This window comes from Balaenoptera borealis (genome assembly GCF_965194805.1).
Source record: "Balaenoptera borealis genome assembly, chromosome: 1".
Classification (NCBI taxonomy): Eukaryota; Metazoa; Chordata; class Mammalia; order Artiodactyla; family Balaenopteridae; genus Balaenoptera; species Balaenoptera borealis.
The window spans coordinates 111,323,313-111,343,885 of record NC_138860.1 but is presented as its reverse complement, the minus strand read 5'-3'; the positions used below and the strand labels follow the sequence as shown (position 1 = coordinate 111,343,885).

The following is a 20,573-nucleotide window of genomic DNA, read 5'->3' as shown; positions in this document are numbered from 1 at the left end:
TCCAAGCATCCTTGAGTTTCTCTTCGATTAGTCCCTTACTTTCCATTTTTACTGTTCTCACTTGCTTGGATTATTATAATCTCTTAATTGGTCTTCTCCTTTTCTAACTAGTCTTCTTTCTAAAACCCTAATAAGAACACTTGGCTTCTTTTCTCCTATAGTGTAAATCACAACGTGACTTTGCCCTTCCTTTCCATACCATCTACTTGGAAGGTTCTTTGCTGTTTTGTAGCGAGGACTTGTTCCCTCATACTTTCATGACACCATGTTTGTGACAACAGCCCCAACAAAAATATGTTTAAAAAACAGCTTAATGCTCTTTATATTCTTTGTGAAGGCGTCCCGTGACTCTCTGGATATAATTAATTGTTTTCTCATTCTACAATCTACCTGACTTTGAAGAATCTTTATTTAAAATACAAGCTTCTTCTCTGGAAAGATTTTTTGTATTACCCCCCCTTATCAGTTAACAGCTTAATGTTCATTTAACCTTTTAGCAGAGGTTTGCTGAATATGAAATGAATGTGAGACATTGAATAGATCTCTAGGAGTTAGTAAGAAGGTAGATGGGCCTAACTTGGCCAACCTTCCAGTTCTGTCAAGGTATATCCATGCCACAGAGCCATTTTACGAACGATCTTTGAGGGATATAAAAATCCGGGCTTAACCCCGGTTCAAGAAAGTGAAAGAAACTCCAGTAGAAATCACAGATAATTGGAGGTAGAGATAGAGAGATTAATTTAATCAATTTATGAAATAAATAAAAATACTACATATGAACATATGGAAGTTCATCTGTATCATAAGGTGAGGGACTGCCTAAATCAGGCCTATCTTTAGTTTCTGACATATTCTACAAACCCAGTAATGGAATTATGGTGATTCTGAGGACAGCCTTTGCATAAAAAGGCATTTCAGGACTGTCAGTAATCAAAGTTCGGCAGACTTTGCTAAATGAGACAAGTAAACTTGATATTTATTTAAAGAAAAAAATTAAGCAAAGTATATAAAATAAAGGAAAAAATAAACTATCTTTGTCTAATGTCACCTTTATTCCTCAAATGATTAATTTAGGATTGAGGCTGTACTTAAGGTCTGAATTAAAAGTTAGCATTACCGTTAAAGTGTCATCTACAGATAGGATTTATTAAAATCAGTAGGTTCTTTTGTTGTCAGTTTAATACCTAACTTCGAGATGGTGGGACAGGGTAGGAAGATGGTATTTTCCTTCCTGGACAACTCTGGCAAACGTTGGGGGAGCAGCTGTCACAACTCAGTCGTGTAGACTTTCTTTGACATTGTCTTCTTTCTTATGGATTCATTTATTACTTCCGTGTTTATGACTCCCTGCCTTGTCTTTCACTTAAGGGATGTATTTTCAGTACCTTCACCTTTTTTTTTTTTTTTTTATAAATTTATTTATTTATTATTTATTTTTGGCTGTGTTGGGTCTTCGTTTCTGCGCAAGGGCCCCCTCTAGTTGCGGCGAGTGGGGCCACTCTTCATCGCGGTGCGCAGGCCTCTCACTGTCGTGGCATCTCCTGTTGCGGAGCACAGGCTCCAGACGCGCAGGCTCAGCAATTGTGGCGCACGGGCCCAGATGCTCCGCGGCATGTGGGATCTTCCCAGACCAGGGCTCGAACCCGTGTCCCCCGCATTGGCAGGCAGACTCTCAACCACTGCGCCACCAGGGAAGCCCACCTTCACCTTTTTTAAAAAACAAGATTTGTTTTGCAAAAATTACAAAAGTCATAGATGCATTTGCCTCTCAATTCCATAACTCTGAAATCAAACACCTTATCCAACAAACATTCCCCCTACCACACACCCTCTTCTATGACTTTAGCTTCTATGCTGCTGTTATATTTTCCCCATTTAGAAGTTTAAGGTCACCTTTGAATGGGTGTGTGTTGCAGTTGGAGGCTGGAGGGTAGGTTTTCATCCCACACAAAGACAATTGACTCCTAGCCAGCCACTCAGCCTCTCCCGCAGGATGATCCATCTTGCCCAGCATTGCTTAAGTAATGCTCTGTACACAACACTTTTTAATATTTTGTTCTGCCTAAAAGCTTGCAGTAGTTTTATAAGCTCTGCTGGATATGCAATACCATAATTCATATGGTTTTAATCTATTTTTTATTTTCCATTAAATCTTTCATCTTTTTTTTTTACTCGTAATCCTCATTTTCTCCTCTGTTTTACTTGGTTTATTTAATGTATTTCTAATGTCATAAGCCTTTTTTGCTACCTCAGACCTTTCAATCCTGCCACTTATCACATGAAGTGATGTAAATATACTTACCTACACTGGTCTGTTTTTTTACATTTTATGTGTAAATCTTGCCTTAATAACTAAATTGAAAGCCCTGCAAGGGCAGGGGTACTGTTAGAGATTTTTCTAACAAACTGAACCAAATTTATTCTATTTAAGCAAAATTTTAGGCTTCAGTATTTGTTCTTAACTGTATATTGGTAGTTGTCATTTTTCTTTATTAGAGTTGTATATTAAAAACATAGGACAATCACAATACACTGTGATTTAGGTAGTCTAGTTATACTGCTGGTTTCTGTCATTGACTAATTATATGAAGGCAAGTCATTTGACCTGCCTGGGATTCACTTTTGAATCTGGATGAAAAAGTTAGATTAAATGATCTATAAGGCCTTTTCCATTTACATTATATTTTAAACTTCTTTCAAAATTATATTTAAAAATAACCTGTAGGTAGAATGTCAGCCAACTACATTAAAGCTAGAATAAAGCTTTGAATTTAGAAACCAAAAATCTTTACCAAAGTAATGTTTCTTTTAACTTTCTAAAATGCATTTAATTAACTATACCTGGTTTATTTTAGACAGGTTACTTGATACTTATTGCTGTTATGCTGGTGTCTCGAACATACTGTGATGTTTGGATGATTCAGAACGGGACACTCATTGAAAGGTACTTTTCATCTTTCTCCTGTATGTATGAAACACTAATTTGTGTCATATTTAAGTATTATTTTAGGCAAGAAATAGATTCTAAGTTAGGTATAAATACTTCAGTCAAATTATGTCTTTTTTGTTCATTTACTTATTAGATATTTATTGTCTCCCTTGTGCCACAGGCAGTGATAGAGATGTACCCATGAGTGAACAGGAGAGACCCTGTACCAAGCCCTGCAGAGCTGGCCGTTTATAGAGGGTCAGAGACAAGTAAACAGAAAATTATGGGACTTCCCTGGTGGTCCAGTGGTTAAGACTCCACTCTTCCACTGTAGCGGGCACAGGTCCGATCCCTGGTTGGGGAACTAAGATATTGCATGCCTCCGGGGCACGGCCAAAAAACAGAAAGAAAGAAAGAAAATTAATATGCAGTATAATAAATGCTGTAGTGGGAACTTAAAAAGTCACCAAGCTGGATGTCTGAAATTAATGAGATAATTTGAGGAAAATATCAAAGCATTTCAGGGAATCACATTGAGAATGTTTATTAAACAGAAAAAAAATTCTTAGACATTTTCTTCAGTTTCTGAAGTTAGTGCTTTATATATTTTTTCATTATAGTCTTTGTACATATTATATTAATCACTGCAATTGACGATTTGGAATTTACAAAAAAACAGTTGGGATATTAACATTTATCTGTTAATAAAGGATTTATTCCTCACGATACCAATTTGAATGTCAGTAAAAAATTTTTTCTTGGAATTTTGTTTCCTGGCATGCAGTATTTTATCAGAAAATTTCTTAAAGTACTTAATATAACGTAACTGTTTGAATGACAGTACTTAAAATTTTTAAATGCTCCCAAATTTTGAAAGTTCTTTTCTGACATCTTTGATTTGTGTGTGGCTTAGAGGATTTGTAGGAGAGGCAGAATGCTTTATGCAGGTGTTTTCTGACTCATCTCTCTGGAAGAACAAAGAAGGTTATCTGCATAGGATTAAAGCCCTGACCACGTGCCTCTGAATATGTGTAAATGGTATAGACGTCAATATTCAATTCAGGTCTCCCTGAATCCTTTGGTCAGTCCCATGCCTTTTTATTTTAATCAAAGTAATATATGAAAAGCTTAAAAAGTAAAACATGAATATAGTTTAATATCAAATAGCCTTACAGGACTTAATCACAAAAACATTAGTTCTGTGCCCCATTCCTCCCACCCGTAACTGTCATTCCTGGAGCCAGTTGTCTTCTGTTCTTTTTACTGTTTCATCTCTTATTTTGTCTCTGCATTTCATTGTAACACACTTATGTTACTGTCTCTAGATTTTTCAGTCTTAGAGACTATGCGTGTATTTATTTCTCTTTTGGAAGATGAGAATTAGCTCTTTTACACTCCTACCCATGTCTGTGCTCATTCTCTTAATGTTATATCACAGTTTTTTGTTAAATCAGAATTTATTGTTTACATGATTTTGACTTTTGTTTACAGCTGAGCCAAATGCTCTTCTTTGGTAGTTTCTTTTATATACAACTTCTTTTCCTGGCATTTATAAATTGCAAGTTTTTGTGTACATTAATTTTTTGCCTACTTCTTACTAATTCAGCTCAAGCTTATTGACAACACTATAAAATCTCAGTATTGTAATGTGTCAAACACCCTAGATAACTTACTGATTTTTATCTATTACCACCCCACCCCATACCTCTTGTTAGTTTTCTGTCCTCCGGCTCTCATCAGGATTGATTGTGCTTTAACTTCACTAAATAGCAGTCATGTTTGAATTTACTTTCATCATGATCTTAGGAATTTTTTTCATCTTTCTTTCCTGCATTAAATAACTCCTATTTTCTGGATCTTTTGTCTTCCTCTTCCTCAGTTTACTTTCTCATTTTGGCAGATGCAGTCTTTTTCTGAGAAGAGGTTACAAGGGAAGTAAAATTTTGAGACCTTGTGGGTCTGATAAAGTCTTCTACTATCACACTTGATTGATAATTTAGCTGTATTTATTCATTCTAAATTGGAAATCACTTTTTTTCAGAATTTGGAAAGCATCACCCTGTTGTCTTCTATAGGGCTCTGTGGTTCTCAACCTTGGCTGCAGTATAATTAGAATCATCTGGGGAATTTTGAGACCTAGTAATGCCTGGGCCCACCCCTAGAGATTCTGATTCAATCAATCATTACTTTTTGAAGCATCCCAGGTGATCCTAACCTTGATCCCAGCCAAGGTTAAAAACTACTGATCTAGCTTCCACATTTGGTGTTGAGTCCCATTCCTGTGCTGATTGCCCGCCCTTAGCAGCAGATCTTCTTTTACCTGCTTTGGAAGCTTTTATTATTTCTTTATTGTTGATGTTGTATTGCTGGTGTTACGGGAATTTCACTGAATGTTGGTGTGAATTTTTTTTTCATTCCTTGTGTTTGTGCTAGGCACTAGGTGGGCTCTTTTCAATCTAGAAACTCATTCTTCATTCTGAAGAATGAAATTTTCTTGTGTTTTTAAAAAAGTTCTTCCTCTCCAGTTTTTTCTGTACTTTTTCTGGAATCTTAGTTGAGTGTTGGACTTCCTGGACTGATCTTCTGACTATAATTTCTCTACTGTTTACATCTCTGACATTTTATATTATATTCTAGGAGATTTCTTTTAACTTTATCATCCAGTGAATTTTTATTTGTTTTAATTTTATTTCCAGGAGCTATCTTTTCGTATGAATGTTCATTTTTGTAGCAGTCATTCTTTCAGGTCTGTGACTTTCAGTGTCCTTTGTTGTTCTGATCTTTGTCATTCAGTTTAGAGCTTTCCTTAAGCAGTCACTCTTGGCTGTGTATTCATATTTAACTTGCTAGAAGCCAAGTTGTGGGATTGTTGATTGTCTCGTTTCCCTGAAGGGAATTTGTAGGGGGAGTCTGGTCAGTTTTGTGTGTTTGTGCCCCAGTGAGGAATCCTCTAACGAATTCTAAGAAGTTAAGCGTGAGTGTAATTGAACTGTTTGTTCATTGCTGCTAGCACATCAACTTTAGCAGGATCAGTTTTGTTAAGTTCTCTTTCTATGAGCTTTGTGCACAAGTAATTTGAGTCATTTGTATAATTAATATAGAGAAGACATTTATGTCCTTTTACATGATTATAGAATTTTATATTTTTTTCCTTTGATGGCTTTACTTACTATTTAAATGCCATATCTGTTAATAAAAATACAGGGTCCCCAACTGTAGTGTTATTAATTACCTGTGACAAAAATAACAGGTTACATCCACTGTGAATATCATCATATTAGATATCTGTGTACAGTCAGTCACATGATACATATAAAGAACCCTGTACAATCATGGTAGAGTATAGAAGATTATTTTTAAAAGTTTTTCCTCTTTTAGTCAGATTTTGTGATTTCATGTTTTTGTAACCTAAAAGAATAATATTTAATTTTCTAAACTAGGGATTTCCAACTTTAATTAAATAGGTGCTTATTTTAATTTTCTCAAAGACTGAATGCTCTAGAGAAAATGCATCACTGACAGTATGTGGTGCATTAATTTAATTGGTAATGATGGATAAGAGGAAAGTTATTATGTAGCATGAGCCAACTTATAATTCTACTAGAGTAATCAACTTGTTGGGTACTCAGCTTTAAAATTTAGTTATGAGATGTAGAAAAAAATAAAAAAACAAAAATTTTAGGAGTTTTTAAGAAACATATTATTTTGACATAATTTAAACTTGCAGAAAAGCTGCAAGAATAGTACAAGGAGCTTCCTTATACTCTTAACCCAAATTCACTATTCCGAAGCAGTCATTTTATTTATTTGTTTGTTTGTTTGTTTATTGGCTGCATTAGGTCTTTGTTGCTGCGCGTGGGCTTTCTCTAGTTGTGGCAAGCAGGGGCTACTCTTTGTTGTGGTGCGTGGGCTTCTCATTGCGGTGGTTTCTCTTGTTGTGGAGCACAGGCTCTAGGTGTGTGGGCTTCAGTAGTTGCAGCAAGTGGGCTCAGTAGTTGCAGCACGCAGGCCCTAGAGTGCACGGACTTAAGTAGTTGCGGCGCGTGGGCTCAATAGTTATAGCTCGCAGGCTCTAGAGCACAGGCTCAGTAGTTGTGGCACATGAACTTAGCTGCTCCGCGGCATGTGGCATCTTCCTGGACCAGGGATCGAACCCGTGTCCCCTGCATTGGCAGGCGGATTCTCAACCACTGCACTACCAGGGAAGTCCCTGAAGCAGTCATTTAAAAATTAATTGTTGAGGACTTTCTTGACAGTCCAGTGGTTAAGACTGTGCACTTCCACTGTGGGGGGCATGAGTTCGATCCCTGGTCGGGGAAGATCCCACATACTGCACAGTGTGGCCTAAATAAATAAATAAATAAAATTAATTGTTGAGTTTGGGGTTTTTCTGGGCACGAGCCACCTGTTCTCCTTGCTTGGCCCTGCAATAAGCCTTTCTCTGCTCCCCCCCAAAAAAAACAAAAACAAAAGTTAATGGTTTATTTTCTCCTGAATAAAAATTTTTGAGCTTCTGCTGTGCATGAGATCTTTTGATATTTGGTCAAATTAAAAGTTTTAAAATATTGTGAATTCATAATATAGAACAGTTTTATTTGAAAAATTAACACATTTCTCTAACTTGCTACTAAAGCTACATTGTAAACTTTATTTGTCTTTTCCATTTTGCCTCTTGCAAAGTATGTTTAGATTTATGTTCTTCTGCTAAAATAGAGTCACAAAGAGACTTTTTATGGTCCTTAATGTACTTAATTTTAATATCCTTGACATCTTTTAGGCTTACTTGTTAGCAGTGACTAATGACTTTGGAATGGGGCAGATTTTAATAGGGCAGACCCCTTCTTTAAGGTAGAAACTGGCAATTCTATGATATGGAAGGTAATATTTCATATCTTGTTGCTGCTGCTGGGGAGGAAGGAATTCCCCTCTGCCCTTCTAGGTTCTTCTGGCTGGTCTAAGAATTAAATGGGCATGAGACAGATTAACAGGAGAAAATCAAACAAAAGTTTAATAACATGTGTACATGGGAGAGACCCAGGAGAACTTAGTAACTCGCCAGAATAGCCGAAGCCCTCATCTTGAATACCATCTTCAGTTAAAGACAAAAGAGGATGTTGGGGGTAGGGGTTTGGGACTTCACAGGGGAGGAAGGCAATTCACATGAAGATGGAAAAGCAAATGTTTGGTAAACAAATGTTTGCTGGGCCATGTGGAGACTCTGGAACACAGCGTGGACTCTGATCTCTAGGTCCTGCCTACTTTCCCCGCACACACTTTTAGCCCATATGCTTTGCAGATATCTCTGGTCATAGCTCTATTCTGGGAGCAGGCCCTTTTATCTAAATTCTTTAGGCAGCTAAGGGGGAGGCAAAAAGAAAGACTTCCTGAGGCTTCTGTTTCTTAAAAATAATCAGCCTAAAGTAATCCTTATGCCAAAGAAACACATTTTGGGGTGGCAAAGTTTGTTCCCCTATATTGCTGTATGTAATCATAAATATATATTTTATTTTTAACCACTTGGCTATAAGTAGCATTTTAAAGTTACCAAACTATCTTAAGATTCCTGTATGTTTTAGAAGTAACTATGATTGGGACTACTCTAAAATTACTTTATTGATGATTATTTTTCTTTTGCAGTGGAATAATAAGCAGAAATAAAGCTTTATTCAAGAAACCATTTTTTAAATTTGTAGCTGCTACTCCAGTGGTAAACCATTGCTGAATGATGGCATGTGCTTTACCAAAGTTTGATAATCTTGTGTGTTTCTCAGCTTGGGCAGCACTAAAGCACTTCGGTTTTATGTAAAGTTTGGTTCAAATAATTTTAATTTAAACCTCTAAACTTTTGTACTTAATTGCTTTTCGTCTCTAATATTCTTATTGCTGTAAACAACATTTTTATGTGGCTCTATTTTAACTTTTTTCTAGTTCAGCTTTAAAAAAATTTTTTTTTTACACTTTTTAGCAGCTATGTCAAAATTGGACTATTAATTTTTCTATTGGTCTAGAGTAACATTTCCCAAAGTATGTTCTTTGGAATCTTAGCTATGATGGAGGAAATGCTAGTGCTACAAAGCCCTCTCAGAGAGTTTTACAATGCATATTATACATTAGAGCTTTGAGAGGGCCTTTGGTAAAGACATTTGTTAGCATTAACTCAGGTTTTCCCAAATTTATTTGACCATGGAACTTTTTTGCTCTAAAAGATCAGTTCATATTACTTGGCATTATTCATCTACTCCCTCATAAAAAGCAAATTATTTATCAGTATGTATACCAGTCATTTTTTTGTGTAGAGCTAGGTTTGAATCATTTAGTGTATTGTTTTTCAAAATATGGTTAATTTACTTCTGGGAATAGTAACATTATCTTTGCACTAGACCACAGACATTTGGTAGTCAGAGATCCTTTACTTAAAATGATATAATGGCTTTCTAGCTTTTTAAAAAAGTAGTGGAACCCTTTAAATAAGTTCTTAGTGGATATTTTAAAAACAGATAAATATTTAAAATAGATTAAAACTAGATAAAAGATCTGGTTTCATTGAAATCCCACTGCATCTTTTTTGGTAAAATTTTCTTAGGACCACAGTCAATCTCATTCTTAGCTGTTTTAGCTTTACAATAGCAGAATTGAGTAGTTGCAACAGAGACCTTATGGCCCACAAAGCTTAAAATGGTTGCTCTTGGCCCTTTATAGTAAGAATTTGCTCATCTGTCATTAGTCTGTCTCCTTGCCATTAGTTATACAAATGACAGGATGTTAAAATATTTAAAAGCAAACAAAGAAATAGTACTTTGTTTTATCCACAGTAATCCATTCCTGGGTCTATAAAGTTGTTAATTGTTTCATCATATAAAACCCCTTTTGTGACTGCTTAAGTATAAGCCTGCTGTTTAATTACCATTTTTACGAAGGAAAGAACTAGCTATCATTCTTATTTAATTTTGCCGTTTGTAGAGTGATTTCCAAGCAAGCTGTTTAAAATGACAAAATTTCGAAAGTTAATGTTCTTGTAAGAAAATGTTTTTAGCATCTTTGTTCTTATTGATTCAGTTGATTCAATGAAAATTTCCAAAAATAGTTTTAGAATTTAGAGAGGTTTTCTTAGTGTTAAATATTGCTTCTTTTGCAACTAATGCATTGCATGTGGTGGTTTGCAGTGGTATCATTGGTCGTAGCAGAAAAGATTTCAAGAAGTACTTATTCAACTTCATCGCTGCCATGCCTCTCGTAAGTGTTAATTCTTTAAAAATTTTTACATAGGGAAAAAAATTGCATCTTCCTGAAATCTTATAGGATTTTTACTTATTAAGTTCTTTGAAGATTTATATACTAAGTTTTTTCAAGTTTAGTTTTGTAACTTATAGTGGAGTTTTTCAGTGCGCAAACCTTTACACTAGATAGAAAAATTTAAAGGAATTATGTTTGGATCAGTCTCTTTGCATACATATGTAGGTGTATACAAGTGTAGATGATTTTTTCTTTGACCATTAGGCCAGGGTTTCTCAAATATTTAGTAACATCCAACTAGATGGAAGTAGTACCCCTACCCAAGTTGTGACAACAAAAAAAATGTCTTCAGTGTCTCCAAACATTGCCAAGTGGCCTGTGGGGGGCTAAGGTGAGGTTGTGGGGCAGTGAGCTGAGGACAGAAATCCTGGGTGAGAATCATTGCTGTAGGCCATAAACTGTTACAGTAACTCGAACCACTAATGTAATGTAATGTAATTTAATTGGAATTTATTGTCCAAATTTACTAAAAATAAATGTAAGTGGTCCAAATCATAAGTAATTTTCTTAGCTTGAGTCTTATCTTTATTCTATTTTATCGGCATGATAAGAATTTTAGTATTGTATGTGTGGGAGTAAAAGGGAGGAGCTTGATTATACAACTTAATTAATTAGAACATATGTCAGATTTAATAAAGCTTGAGGATAGACATACATGGAAGACCTTTTAAAATAGAAAATTGAGAAAAGCAGCATTGATGTCAATCAAAGATGGAGATTCAGAAGAAGACCAGTGTTTTCTTGAGAAAATTTTTATATAAATGTGACCTCAGAACTATGGAAGAATTAATTTTAATATAATGGTGGAAAAGAGTAGTACAGTTGACTCCAGAAATAATCTAGAAGATGGCATTAGTTGGTATAAAACTTGTAGTAATTTTTTTAACAAATGCAAATACAGTGGGTATAGAGTTCCGTTGTCTAGGGTTGTAGTGCTGGTAGCAGGAAAGAGAAGATATACTAAGCATAAATGTCAGTACTCCTAAAGTAAGTTCTTTACACTGGATAGAAAGGTGACAGATTTGCTCTTTGGCTTGTTTATATCTCCCCCCCCCACAAAAAAAAGGTAACAAGGTGCTTCTCATAATTAATAATATTAATATATTCTAAAATTAATTTCCAAGTAAAGGGTAATATAGCTAATTGCATTTGATTTAGCATGTTCACTTTGTGTCTTTGGAAATGTTAAGTAAAACAGAACTGAATTATATCAATTTGTACTATCAGTTATAAAAAATCTATAGGATTTGGAGACAAAATCAATGATAGGGAAATAAATTATAATTTAGTAAGTAGAAATGAAGCAAAACCAATAATATGTGTTTGTTTGTTTTAGATTTCTCTGGTTAATAACTTCTTGAAGTTTGGGTTAAATGAGCTCAAACTGTGCTTCCGAGTAAGACTAACTAAGTACCTCTATGAGGAGTATCTCCAGTAAGTGATAACCTATTTTTATATTAAAAATACTTAAACAATAATACTTATGATACTGAGATGTAGAAGTTTTTCTTTTTTATTTGATATGTTTTTCAAGAGGATTGCTCTTAGACCCAGAAGCATATAGGGAAAGACATCAGCTATTTGGAATCTAATCCTGGCTCTTCCATTAATTGGCCAGTGATCCTTCACCAGACTTGCATCTGCATCTCTAAAATAAATTAAGACAATCTTTAGGGCCTCTTCCAGCTCCAGATTTTTCTGTTTCTATGAATTTGCACTACATAGTATAATGTGAATTTTTTTGTTTTTAAAATCATTTGTTTTAAAGTCATCTTCTTATTGTTATTTTAGAACTTTCACATATTATAAAATGGGAAATCTGGACAACAGAATAGCTAATCCAGACCAGCTGCTTACACAAGATGTAGAAAAGTTTTGTAACAGTGTAGTTGATCTGTATTCAAATCTTAGTAAGGTAAGTTTTTCTATTTTTATTGTTGTTAATTTGCTTATTTTTGAATCTAAGCAAATTTATATGGAATTGATTTGATGCACATAACAGCAGCATATAAGTATTTAATGCTTTTATAAGAAAATTATAGAGTTGTTTATAATAGTTTTAACTACGGTTACTTAATTTTTTATATTATTGGTGTGAGGTGCTTTGGCTAAGAACTGAGAATTTAGTGTCTTATAAAGATTTTATAAGAACTTTGCAGGCTGATTTCAGTAAAACAACAGAAACTTGGATTTTTATCTCTTGACCTGTGTACTTATTTCTGGCAGTTGTTAGAAATTCATGGTCAATTTATTTTTAATCCCACATTCATAACCCTAGGCTAGAACATATTCCTGCCCAATTCTCTGCTTCAGTATCTCTAATAGATCATTTAAGTAATAGTCAAAAAATTTTCACAAGATATTAGTACATTTCAGTTTTTTCTAATTACTGTTTTTCCCCCCTTTCCAGAATATTGCCAAAGCTTTTGACTCTGACCTTAACTAGTTTTTTTCCTGTCAGCTCTTACTTCCTCTTCTTATCTCACCACCCTTACAGTTTTTGCTGTGGTCTTCTCATTAAGCCATTTTCTTTGCCATTACCTACTGCGTTGGCTAGCACATGTAGAGGGCATCTATAAGACTGTCTGCCCAGCATTTCCCCCGCCACCCTTCATCTTAGATGCCCCATTTCCCATCCAATCCACATGACTGCTCTTGGTTTGTGGTCGGAGCTTGTCTTAAACTGGACCATTTGTAGTATCTTGCCTCTGACCACAATTGATCCAAATATCCAGTCTTGAGACAAAAAACTATATACTACAAGGAGCTGGGTCACATTGTAAGAATAGGAATGCTCCCATTTCAACCATGTGGATGGAAGGAGGATAGGCAGTTCTAAGAAAAGTGATATGTATCCATAAGAACTTCACCCCTCTTGATAGGCCCACTGCTAGGATACCTTTTCACTTCATGCCAAACTTTGTTCTTTATTTAGCTCTCTTTAAGTCTTTACTGATCCAAACTCTAGAAACTCAGACAGCTGCAAATTGTTCAGTAATTCAGCTGCTTTTTTCCCTCCGCCCATCACCACATTTTAGTTTGTTCTCTGTGTGTGTGTAAGGGGGAGGTGCTGTATATGATATTTTTCATGTAATTCTGTAGACATTGTTGTGTATTCTTTATTACATCTTGGCACTTGAGTAAGTCCATAGCTCAGGACTTGTCACAGCTGCAGTAAAGAAAAATATTATCAAATTAATTGATTATAGTGGTGCTATATACTATAGTATATTTACTTTATAAAATATCTCATTGTTTGAACTCTGACTTAAATTGAGTCATTATTTTTGTCAGTAACTTAAGTGTGCTTGAATTTTATATATCTAAGTATATGTCTAAATATATCTAACTTCTTGATAATTCATAGGAAAGAAAAGGTTCATCTTAGTACAAGCCAATTAATAAACCAAGCCACCTATCCTAACATAGTAGAAAGGGGTGGCTTTGGACTTAAAGTAAATGAACACAGTTTGGGTTTCTTGAAAAACAGTTCAAAATATGTACAACTTTTGGTATGTCAGTTGAGTTGTCTCTGTGTGAGGAGCAGTACATTAATGTATTAGTTCTAGGAGCTTGAGTTTTAGGTCAGAAAATTAGATTCATAAGCTCACTCACCATATTTCAACATATAGATGTTGTGATAAAATCAGACAACGTTAAGAGCAGAAAGAGTCTCTCATTTTTCAGGTGAAGATATATAGAAACCAGAAAAGCTGTTAGTAGATTTGGGGTTAAAGCTCAGGTCATTTTATTCAGTGTCTTTATACTACATTGAGAAATTGCTAAGTAAGTAATGGTTAATTATCACAGTAGAGCTACCTTAGTTGATGGAAAGTGGTAAATACTTTTCCAGTTGATGGTCAGTAGACATTGGTCAGGCTGTCTCCATTTTGAGTTTCTTGAGAGTAAGAACTGTGTCTTTTATGTATTCATTGAGCTGCATACTGTTACAGTACATTATACATAGTGGGAACTCTGCATGTTGACAATTATGTGTTAAATGTCAAATAGCATTTTGTATTTAACATGTTTATTAGCTATCAGTCTAGGCAATCTAGTTCTTTTTAATTCTGAACCTTCTGATGTTTATTTTACAGCCATTTTTAGACATAGTTTTGTATATCTTCAAGTTAACGAGTGCAATAGGAGCTCAGGTAAGTTTACTTTTATTCTGTCTTTTAAATGGCTACAGTACTGTGCTGTGAATAGCTGGATGGTTTGTAAGAATTTTTATGTATCTCAAAGAATGTATTTTTTACAAGTATACCTAATAAAGTCTGGTTATAAAATAATACCGTACTAGAGATTTTTAAAGTTTTCTAATTTAGCTTTTTAATTTTCCTTAAGTCAGACACTTGGAAAATTTTTGTGGCTTTAATAACCAGAAGTGCTTAAACATTGAACATACATGTATTTATTATTGCAAAGTAATATCTAAAAAGAAATTTGGAGACAGCTATTTTACTGTGAAATTTGGATGTTTAAATACTTTTAGAGTGGCCATAACAGTTTCAAGAATATTTTATAATAATATAAATGGTTGACTATCCCATGAGCCTTATTAGGTGTCTCTCTGACATTTGTGTTAGTAAGAATGACCTTTATGTTCTGAGTATTCTCGTTGAAGTCTAACTTTAGTCATTTAATATGTAGTATTATTGTTATATATTTATAACAATCATATAATAGTGTGGTTGTTTTATGTATATATGTACATGTGTATGTATATACTTTCTGTAGTTGATTAATAAATAATTTATGTAGTGATTTTTGTTCCAAAACATTGGGGAAAGCAGTTTTTTATTTTAATTTTCTTGTCTATCTTCCTAACCTTTTGATATCCCATAAGCCAGGTTTAATCATTCTTAAAACGTGTTTTTACTGTAAACAAGTGAATAGGCTTAATGCCTCTTATCGGTATATTGTAATATTTTGATGGTACTTATTACATGTTTATAATACTTAAGTATTATATTTATATTTAAATATATCTCCATGTGTTCTTATTTTCTGATTTTGTATTTCTTAGGTAGAAACTATGTTTTAGTTATCTCTTTTGCCCATACTTCTAATAATTGTTGAAATGCATTGAATCAATCATATTGAATTTAAAAATAATATACACTATATTCCATACACACTGTCTGAATAAAAAGATGAGTAAGACACAGTTCCTACTGAAGAGGGATTATGGTCTGGTGAAAGGGTAGATATTCAAACAATTGTAATGCAGAGTGATAAGCCCAGTAATGGAAGTGTGGAAATGTATTGATTGTCCAGAAGAATTGGAGGTGATATTTGCGCTGCTTTGAGGATGATGAGTAGGCCTCCATTAGACATGTCAGGCTTGCCAGGCATAAGAACAACTTCACTGAATGGCATGTTCAGGAAACAGTTATTTCAGTATGGCAGAACATAGGATATATATGGGAATGAGGGAAGTACCTTCGATGAGCTTGGAAAGGCAAGCTTGAAGCTTCTCTCTTAGAAGGGTCAATGTGTGATGAGATACTTTACCACATTAGAAAGTACGGCAGCTAGAAGCAAGATGCAGGAGAAGGGAAAGGCAGATTGAGCTCATTTGGGGGAATTGAGCCTGAGGTTCTACAGAGTAGTAAGCTTCAGATGTACAGTAAGTATTTGGAAGTAACATCTTGGATTCTTAAGAGTGATGGGATTAGAGGTATAAATTTGGGAGGAGAAGGGAGTGAAAAAGGAAACCTCAGGGAGTATTAACATTCAAAGAGAAGGCGAAAAAGAGGTTTTCGAGTTATTGTGGAATTAAGAGAGTATCCAGAAGAGTTCCATCAGAAGAGTTTTAGGTGCTGTAAAAGAAAGAGTGAGGACTGCAATTAGGAGTTTTTACGTGAGCAAATTTGGGAGAGCTGGGGAAAGAGTGGTGGGAGGAGGAGTAGATGAGTAGTAAAAACAAAGAAGACCCAGTGTGTAATTTCTCAGAAAAGAAACAATTAAGGGAAAAAAGTAGTCAAAAGAGTAATTTCTCTCAAAGTAACTGGAGTTAATTATAATAAATTGTGTGTGTTGCATTCAGTGAATTTATTATATCCTTGACCTTTGTATATCTTTCTCTCCCGATAATAACAGGGCCCAGCAAGCATGATGGCCTACTTGCTTGTTTCTGGGCTATTCCTAACTCGAATTAGAAGACCCATTGGTAAGATGACAATAACTGAGCAAAAGCTTGAAGGAGAGTATAGATACGTTAATTCTCGGCTCATCACAAACAGGTGTGTACAAATGTATTAAATGTATTTGGCTGTACTAAAAATTCCTTTGTATGGATATTGAAGTCCTGTAAGCTGACTCCAAAAAGTCTAGTAACACTGTTACTGAAATTATGTCTGTGTGTATTTACTTCTTTTGAAAATATACATTATGAAGGATATCGGTTTTATAAAGTAGTAATCCTCTACGTTTCTAACCCTTTTTCTTGTTAACTGTTTAGTATCCCTGATTTAACCTCTTCATGTCTTCTATTGACTAATTTTCTGTTAATTGCACTTTAAGTAAAGTCAAAAAACAATTTAAATTCAAATTTACTTCTTCAAAGAAGATTTTGTCTCAATTTATCCACAAATATTTTTTGTTTGATACTATATTTGGAATACTCAAAGTTAATTCAGTCTCACTGCATGTGTCTCTACCTATTTTCCAGACAGTTTAAAAATCCAAAGAAGGAAGAAGTATTGGGTGTTGGAGCCAGCCTGACTAGTTTCAAAATCTACCTTCTCCACTTATCAGTTATATATGACTTTTGGCAAGTTATTTATAGCCTCACTTTTCTTGTTTATGCTAGGTAGATAATATAGGGTTGTCATGAGGATTAAATATGAAATATATATAAAGTTTCCAGCACTGTTTTTAATATGTAGCAAGTGCTCAATACATTTTCTCGCATATTGATGATCTGTCAACCTTAAGTCATTTTGAGGGTCCTAATATTCATTTACTACCCTGTTGGCATTACAGAATTATTTAGGAAATTATTCTTTTAACAGTTCCCTCTTCCTTTATTTCCTTGGATTGCTAAAATAGTACCAGTTCTAAATAGGGTTTTTGTGCTGTAGGGAGACAGAAGAATAGAAGGTTGAGTAGAGAGGTGATCTGCCAAGTGAATGAAAGATGGTATCAGCTAGGATGCTTTCCATTGCAAGAAACAGAAAACCCTGACTCAGATGGCTCCAACAATAAAGACATTTACTACTTCACATAAAAACTCTTAAAGATAGAGCAGTTCCAGGCGCAGCATGATTGGGGTGTCTGGGTCTTCTCTTGGCTCTGTCCTCCTCTGTATGTTACCCTTTTCCTCTGGCTAGTTCTTTTTGTGATCACAAGATGGCAAAAGCAGTTTTAGATCTCACCAGCCCTCCTCCCCTGCAAAAAGTCCAGAAGCAAAAACAGGCCATTTCTGCTGTCTCTCTGAGAGAGCAAGGAAACTTTGCCAGAAGCCCCACAACAGACTTTCTTTCACATCTCATTGGCCAGAATTATCACTAAAGCGATTACAGCAAAGTGATTGGCTTAGACCGTTGGGAACTCTTCCCCTGTGGGTGGGGTTGAGGCCGTTCCTCAACCATTTGGATGCATAGAAAAGGATAGAGAACTTTAAGAAAATTGGGGTTCTCTTAGGAAGAAGGACATGGAAGAGAATAGATGTTGGATAGGCAGTTGTCAGTATTCTGGGATGTTCTGTTCTTTCAGGTTTTAGGTTTAGGTTAAAACGTTCAGGAGAAGTAGAATTATCACCTCATCTTTCTCCACTGACTTAAATGTGCAGAGGAGGTAAAAGGAAGTAAGAAAAGAAATTATAGGTATAGAATTGTGTTAAACTGGGATTCTGATACCCTGGGGCCCTGTATTATTGTGTAAAGGAAATTGTGAAAGGCAGGTCAAACACGAAGCAACTTTATGGAAAGTTAATTTTACTTGAATGGGTTGAGGTAGGGGCTACCTTGTTTTTATGATGGAAAAAAATACAGGTACATTTTGGACTAGAATATAAAACTCACATAAATTTTTAAGGGAAAAAAGAGACTTTAAAGAAATATTGGGTGTTTATTAAGGGCTGTTTTAACTGTGCCTTCTAGATGCCTATGTAAATCTTTACTTTCCTCTGCTGTAAGAGGTACTTTGCTGGGAGAGTTTACATTATACTGAATAGAGTGGAAAACTAGACTTCAGTGTCAGATACGAGTTATAATTTCAGCTATTTGACTTGCCAGCTCCATGACTTCTGCAAATTTAGTTAACTATATTTAACCTTTCTTCATCCATAAAATGACCCTTTTTTCCTAGTTAAGATCCTTGTGGCCCCTCTGTACCCATTCAAATCAGCTCAAAGAAAGAGGAGTTGTGAGGCTATGCTGGGGTTCCAAGAATAAGAACAACTGTTCAGCTAGGCCTCCTGGGAGCTGGCACTGTGAGGCGGGCAGGACTTAGTTTGCTTTTGTCTTTTAAAGGCTGTATGTCATGGCATCACTACCTTATTTTTTTTCTAACTGTTGTTTTCTCCTCTCCCTTCTGGTTAGATCTGTACTCAGTTTGTAGTAATGGCTGTCCTAGTCCTGCCTTCCTATATGTCATGGCAATTTCCTTCTTAATTCTTATTTCTTATTATATTTCTTATTTCTTTATTCACATTTCTGAGAATTAACCCAGCACATCTTTTCCAGCCAGGCTATATGTGGCATATGCAACATATGTCGGTAGTGCAGTCTGTGATCCAGTCAGGTTTGTATTCCTGTGCTCTGATCAGTTGAGCTAGGTACAGATAGTGGCTTGAGATGTACCCAATAAGCTCATAGTCACAAAATGTCCAGTTATATACAAATATTCAGTCATTAAATACGGTATTTCAGTTATTTTTCAGGCTTAGGTAACATTAAAATTAATTGCTAAATTATTTTCTTTAATAGTGAAGAAATTGCCTTTTACAATGGAAATAAAAGAGAAAAGCAGACAATCTACTCAGTCTTCCGAAAACTGGTAAGATAACATGTTGGAGGCTCATGTGTTTATGGAAAAGAAATTGGGGGCCTTTGCCAAGATACATACATATACTTTTAATCTTTAAAATATTTATTTTTTAAATAACTAATTATGAAGAATTTTTATACTGTGTTTTTTCCTAAAAACTATCAAATCAATGTATTAAGCTGCCCAACTATAAAAATGGGTAGGTTTTATTAAAATAATTGTCTGTACTTTTAAAGCGGTTACTTAGGAGTCTTATTTAGTGATAAATTTAGTGATTATTACAGAAAGAATTTGTTCCTGTAGCATTCGTGGAAATACTGTGAGCACAGTTCAGCAAACATTTTCTGTAATGGGCAAGATAATACATGTATAGTTTAGGCTTTTCAGGCCATATGGTCTCTGGTGCAGCTGTTCAACTCTGCCACTCAAGAGTAGCCATATTCTATATGTAAATGAATGGATGTGGCTCTGTTCTAATAAAACTTTATTTACAAAAATAAGTGACAGGCTGGATTTGGACTGTGGGCCATAGTTTGCTGACCCTTGATTTAGAATATAAACGTTGTTTCTTATGAAAACTATACCTTGGTTTTTATTTACTTGCCGCTTGGAAAATTTGAATTTAATTAATTTTATTGATTATTCATTCAAAAGATACGGAGCACCATCTAGGTGTCTGTGCTTGTCCAGGTGATTAGTGTGATAACAGTGGTATGTGTGATGGGCCACATCCTCCCTTTAAGGAGCTTACATTTTAGTGGAAGTTTTTGAAATTAAATATATATTTGAGGTGATTTTTAAAGGTTAAAGAAGTTATTTGAAATTATTTCAGAAATTGAATTTTTGCCTTTTTTATATTTAACATGACTGAACTTTGATAGTATTCACTGATAAAATGCATTTAAGGTAATTTTCTAGGGGACTGCTGTTAACTAGTTCGCTCTTCACATGGCTCGCCCATGCTTATCCTTTAGATTTCAGCCCAGAAGTTAACACCTTTTTGAGGCCTTGTCTTCTCTGATGGCCTCCACCAGTTATTTTCCCATTTTAATGATCTGTTTCCTTAAAAGCATACATTGCGATTTATAATTATCTTGTTTGTTTACTAGTTTGTCTCTTTCATTAGTATGTGAATTCCATGAGCTCAGGGACCTTGTCTGCTTTATTCATTGTTGTATCTCCAGCATTGAGCTCAGTATGTAACATCTGTCATTCATTGAATACATGTTCCAGCCATTGTTCTTTTACAGAAGATATTAAGAGCAAGCTACCCTGTACTCAGGAAATCCATGTTTTAGTGGGGGAGACAATAAACAAGTAAACAACTGAATATTTTACAATATATGATTTCAGG

The 20,573-nt window shown here is 34.9% G+C and overlaps 1 protein-coding gene across 3 annotated transcripts in view; it reads left to right on the top strand.

The window, feature by feature from the left end:
• Positions 1 to 20,573, top strand: part of ABCD3 (ATP binding cassette subfamily D member 3) — a 99,904-nt gene that overhangs the window by 36,413 nt on the left and 42,918 nt on the right. For all 3 annotated transcript variants that reach the window (XM_082384406.1, XM_082384407.1, XM_082384408.1), the window contains 7 exons: positions 2,856 to 2,944; positions 10,093 to 10,162; positions 11,559 to 11,656; positions 12,014 to 12,137; positions 14,320 to 14,376; positions 16,328 to 16,470; positions 19,159 to 19,228. In XM_082384406.1, coding sequence (XP_082240532.1) covers positions 2,856 to 2,944; positions 10,093 to 10,162; positions 11,559 to 11,656; positions 12,014 to 12,137; positions 14,320 to 14,376; positions 16,328 to 16,470; positions 19,159 to 19,228 — 651 coding nt within the window. The remainder of the gene's footprint in view (positions 1 to 2,855; positions 2,945 to 10,092; positions 10,163 to 11,558; positions 11,657 to 12,013; positions 12,138 to 14,319; positions 14,377 to 16,327; positions 16,471 to 19,158; positions 19,229 to 20,573) is intronic.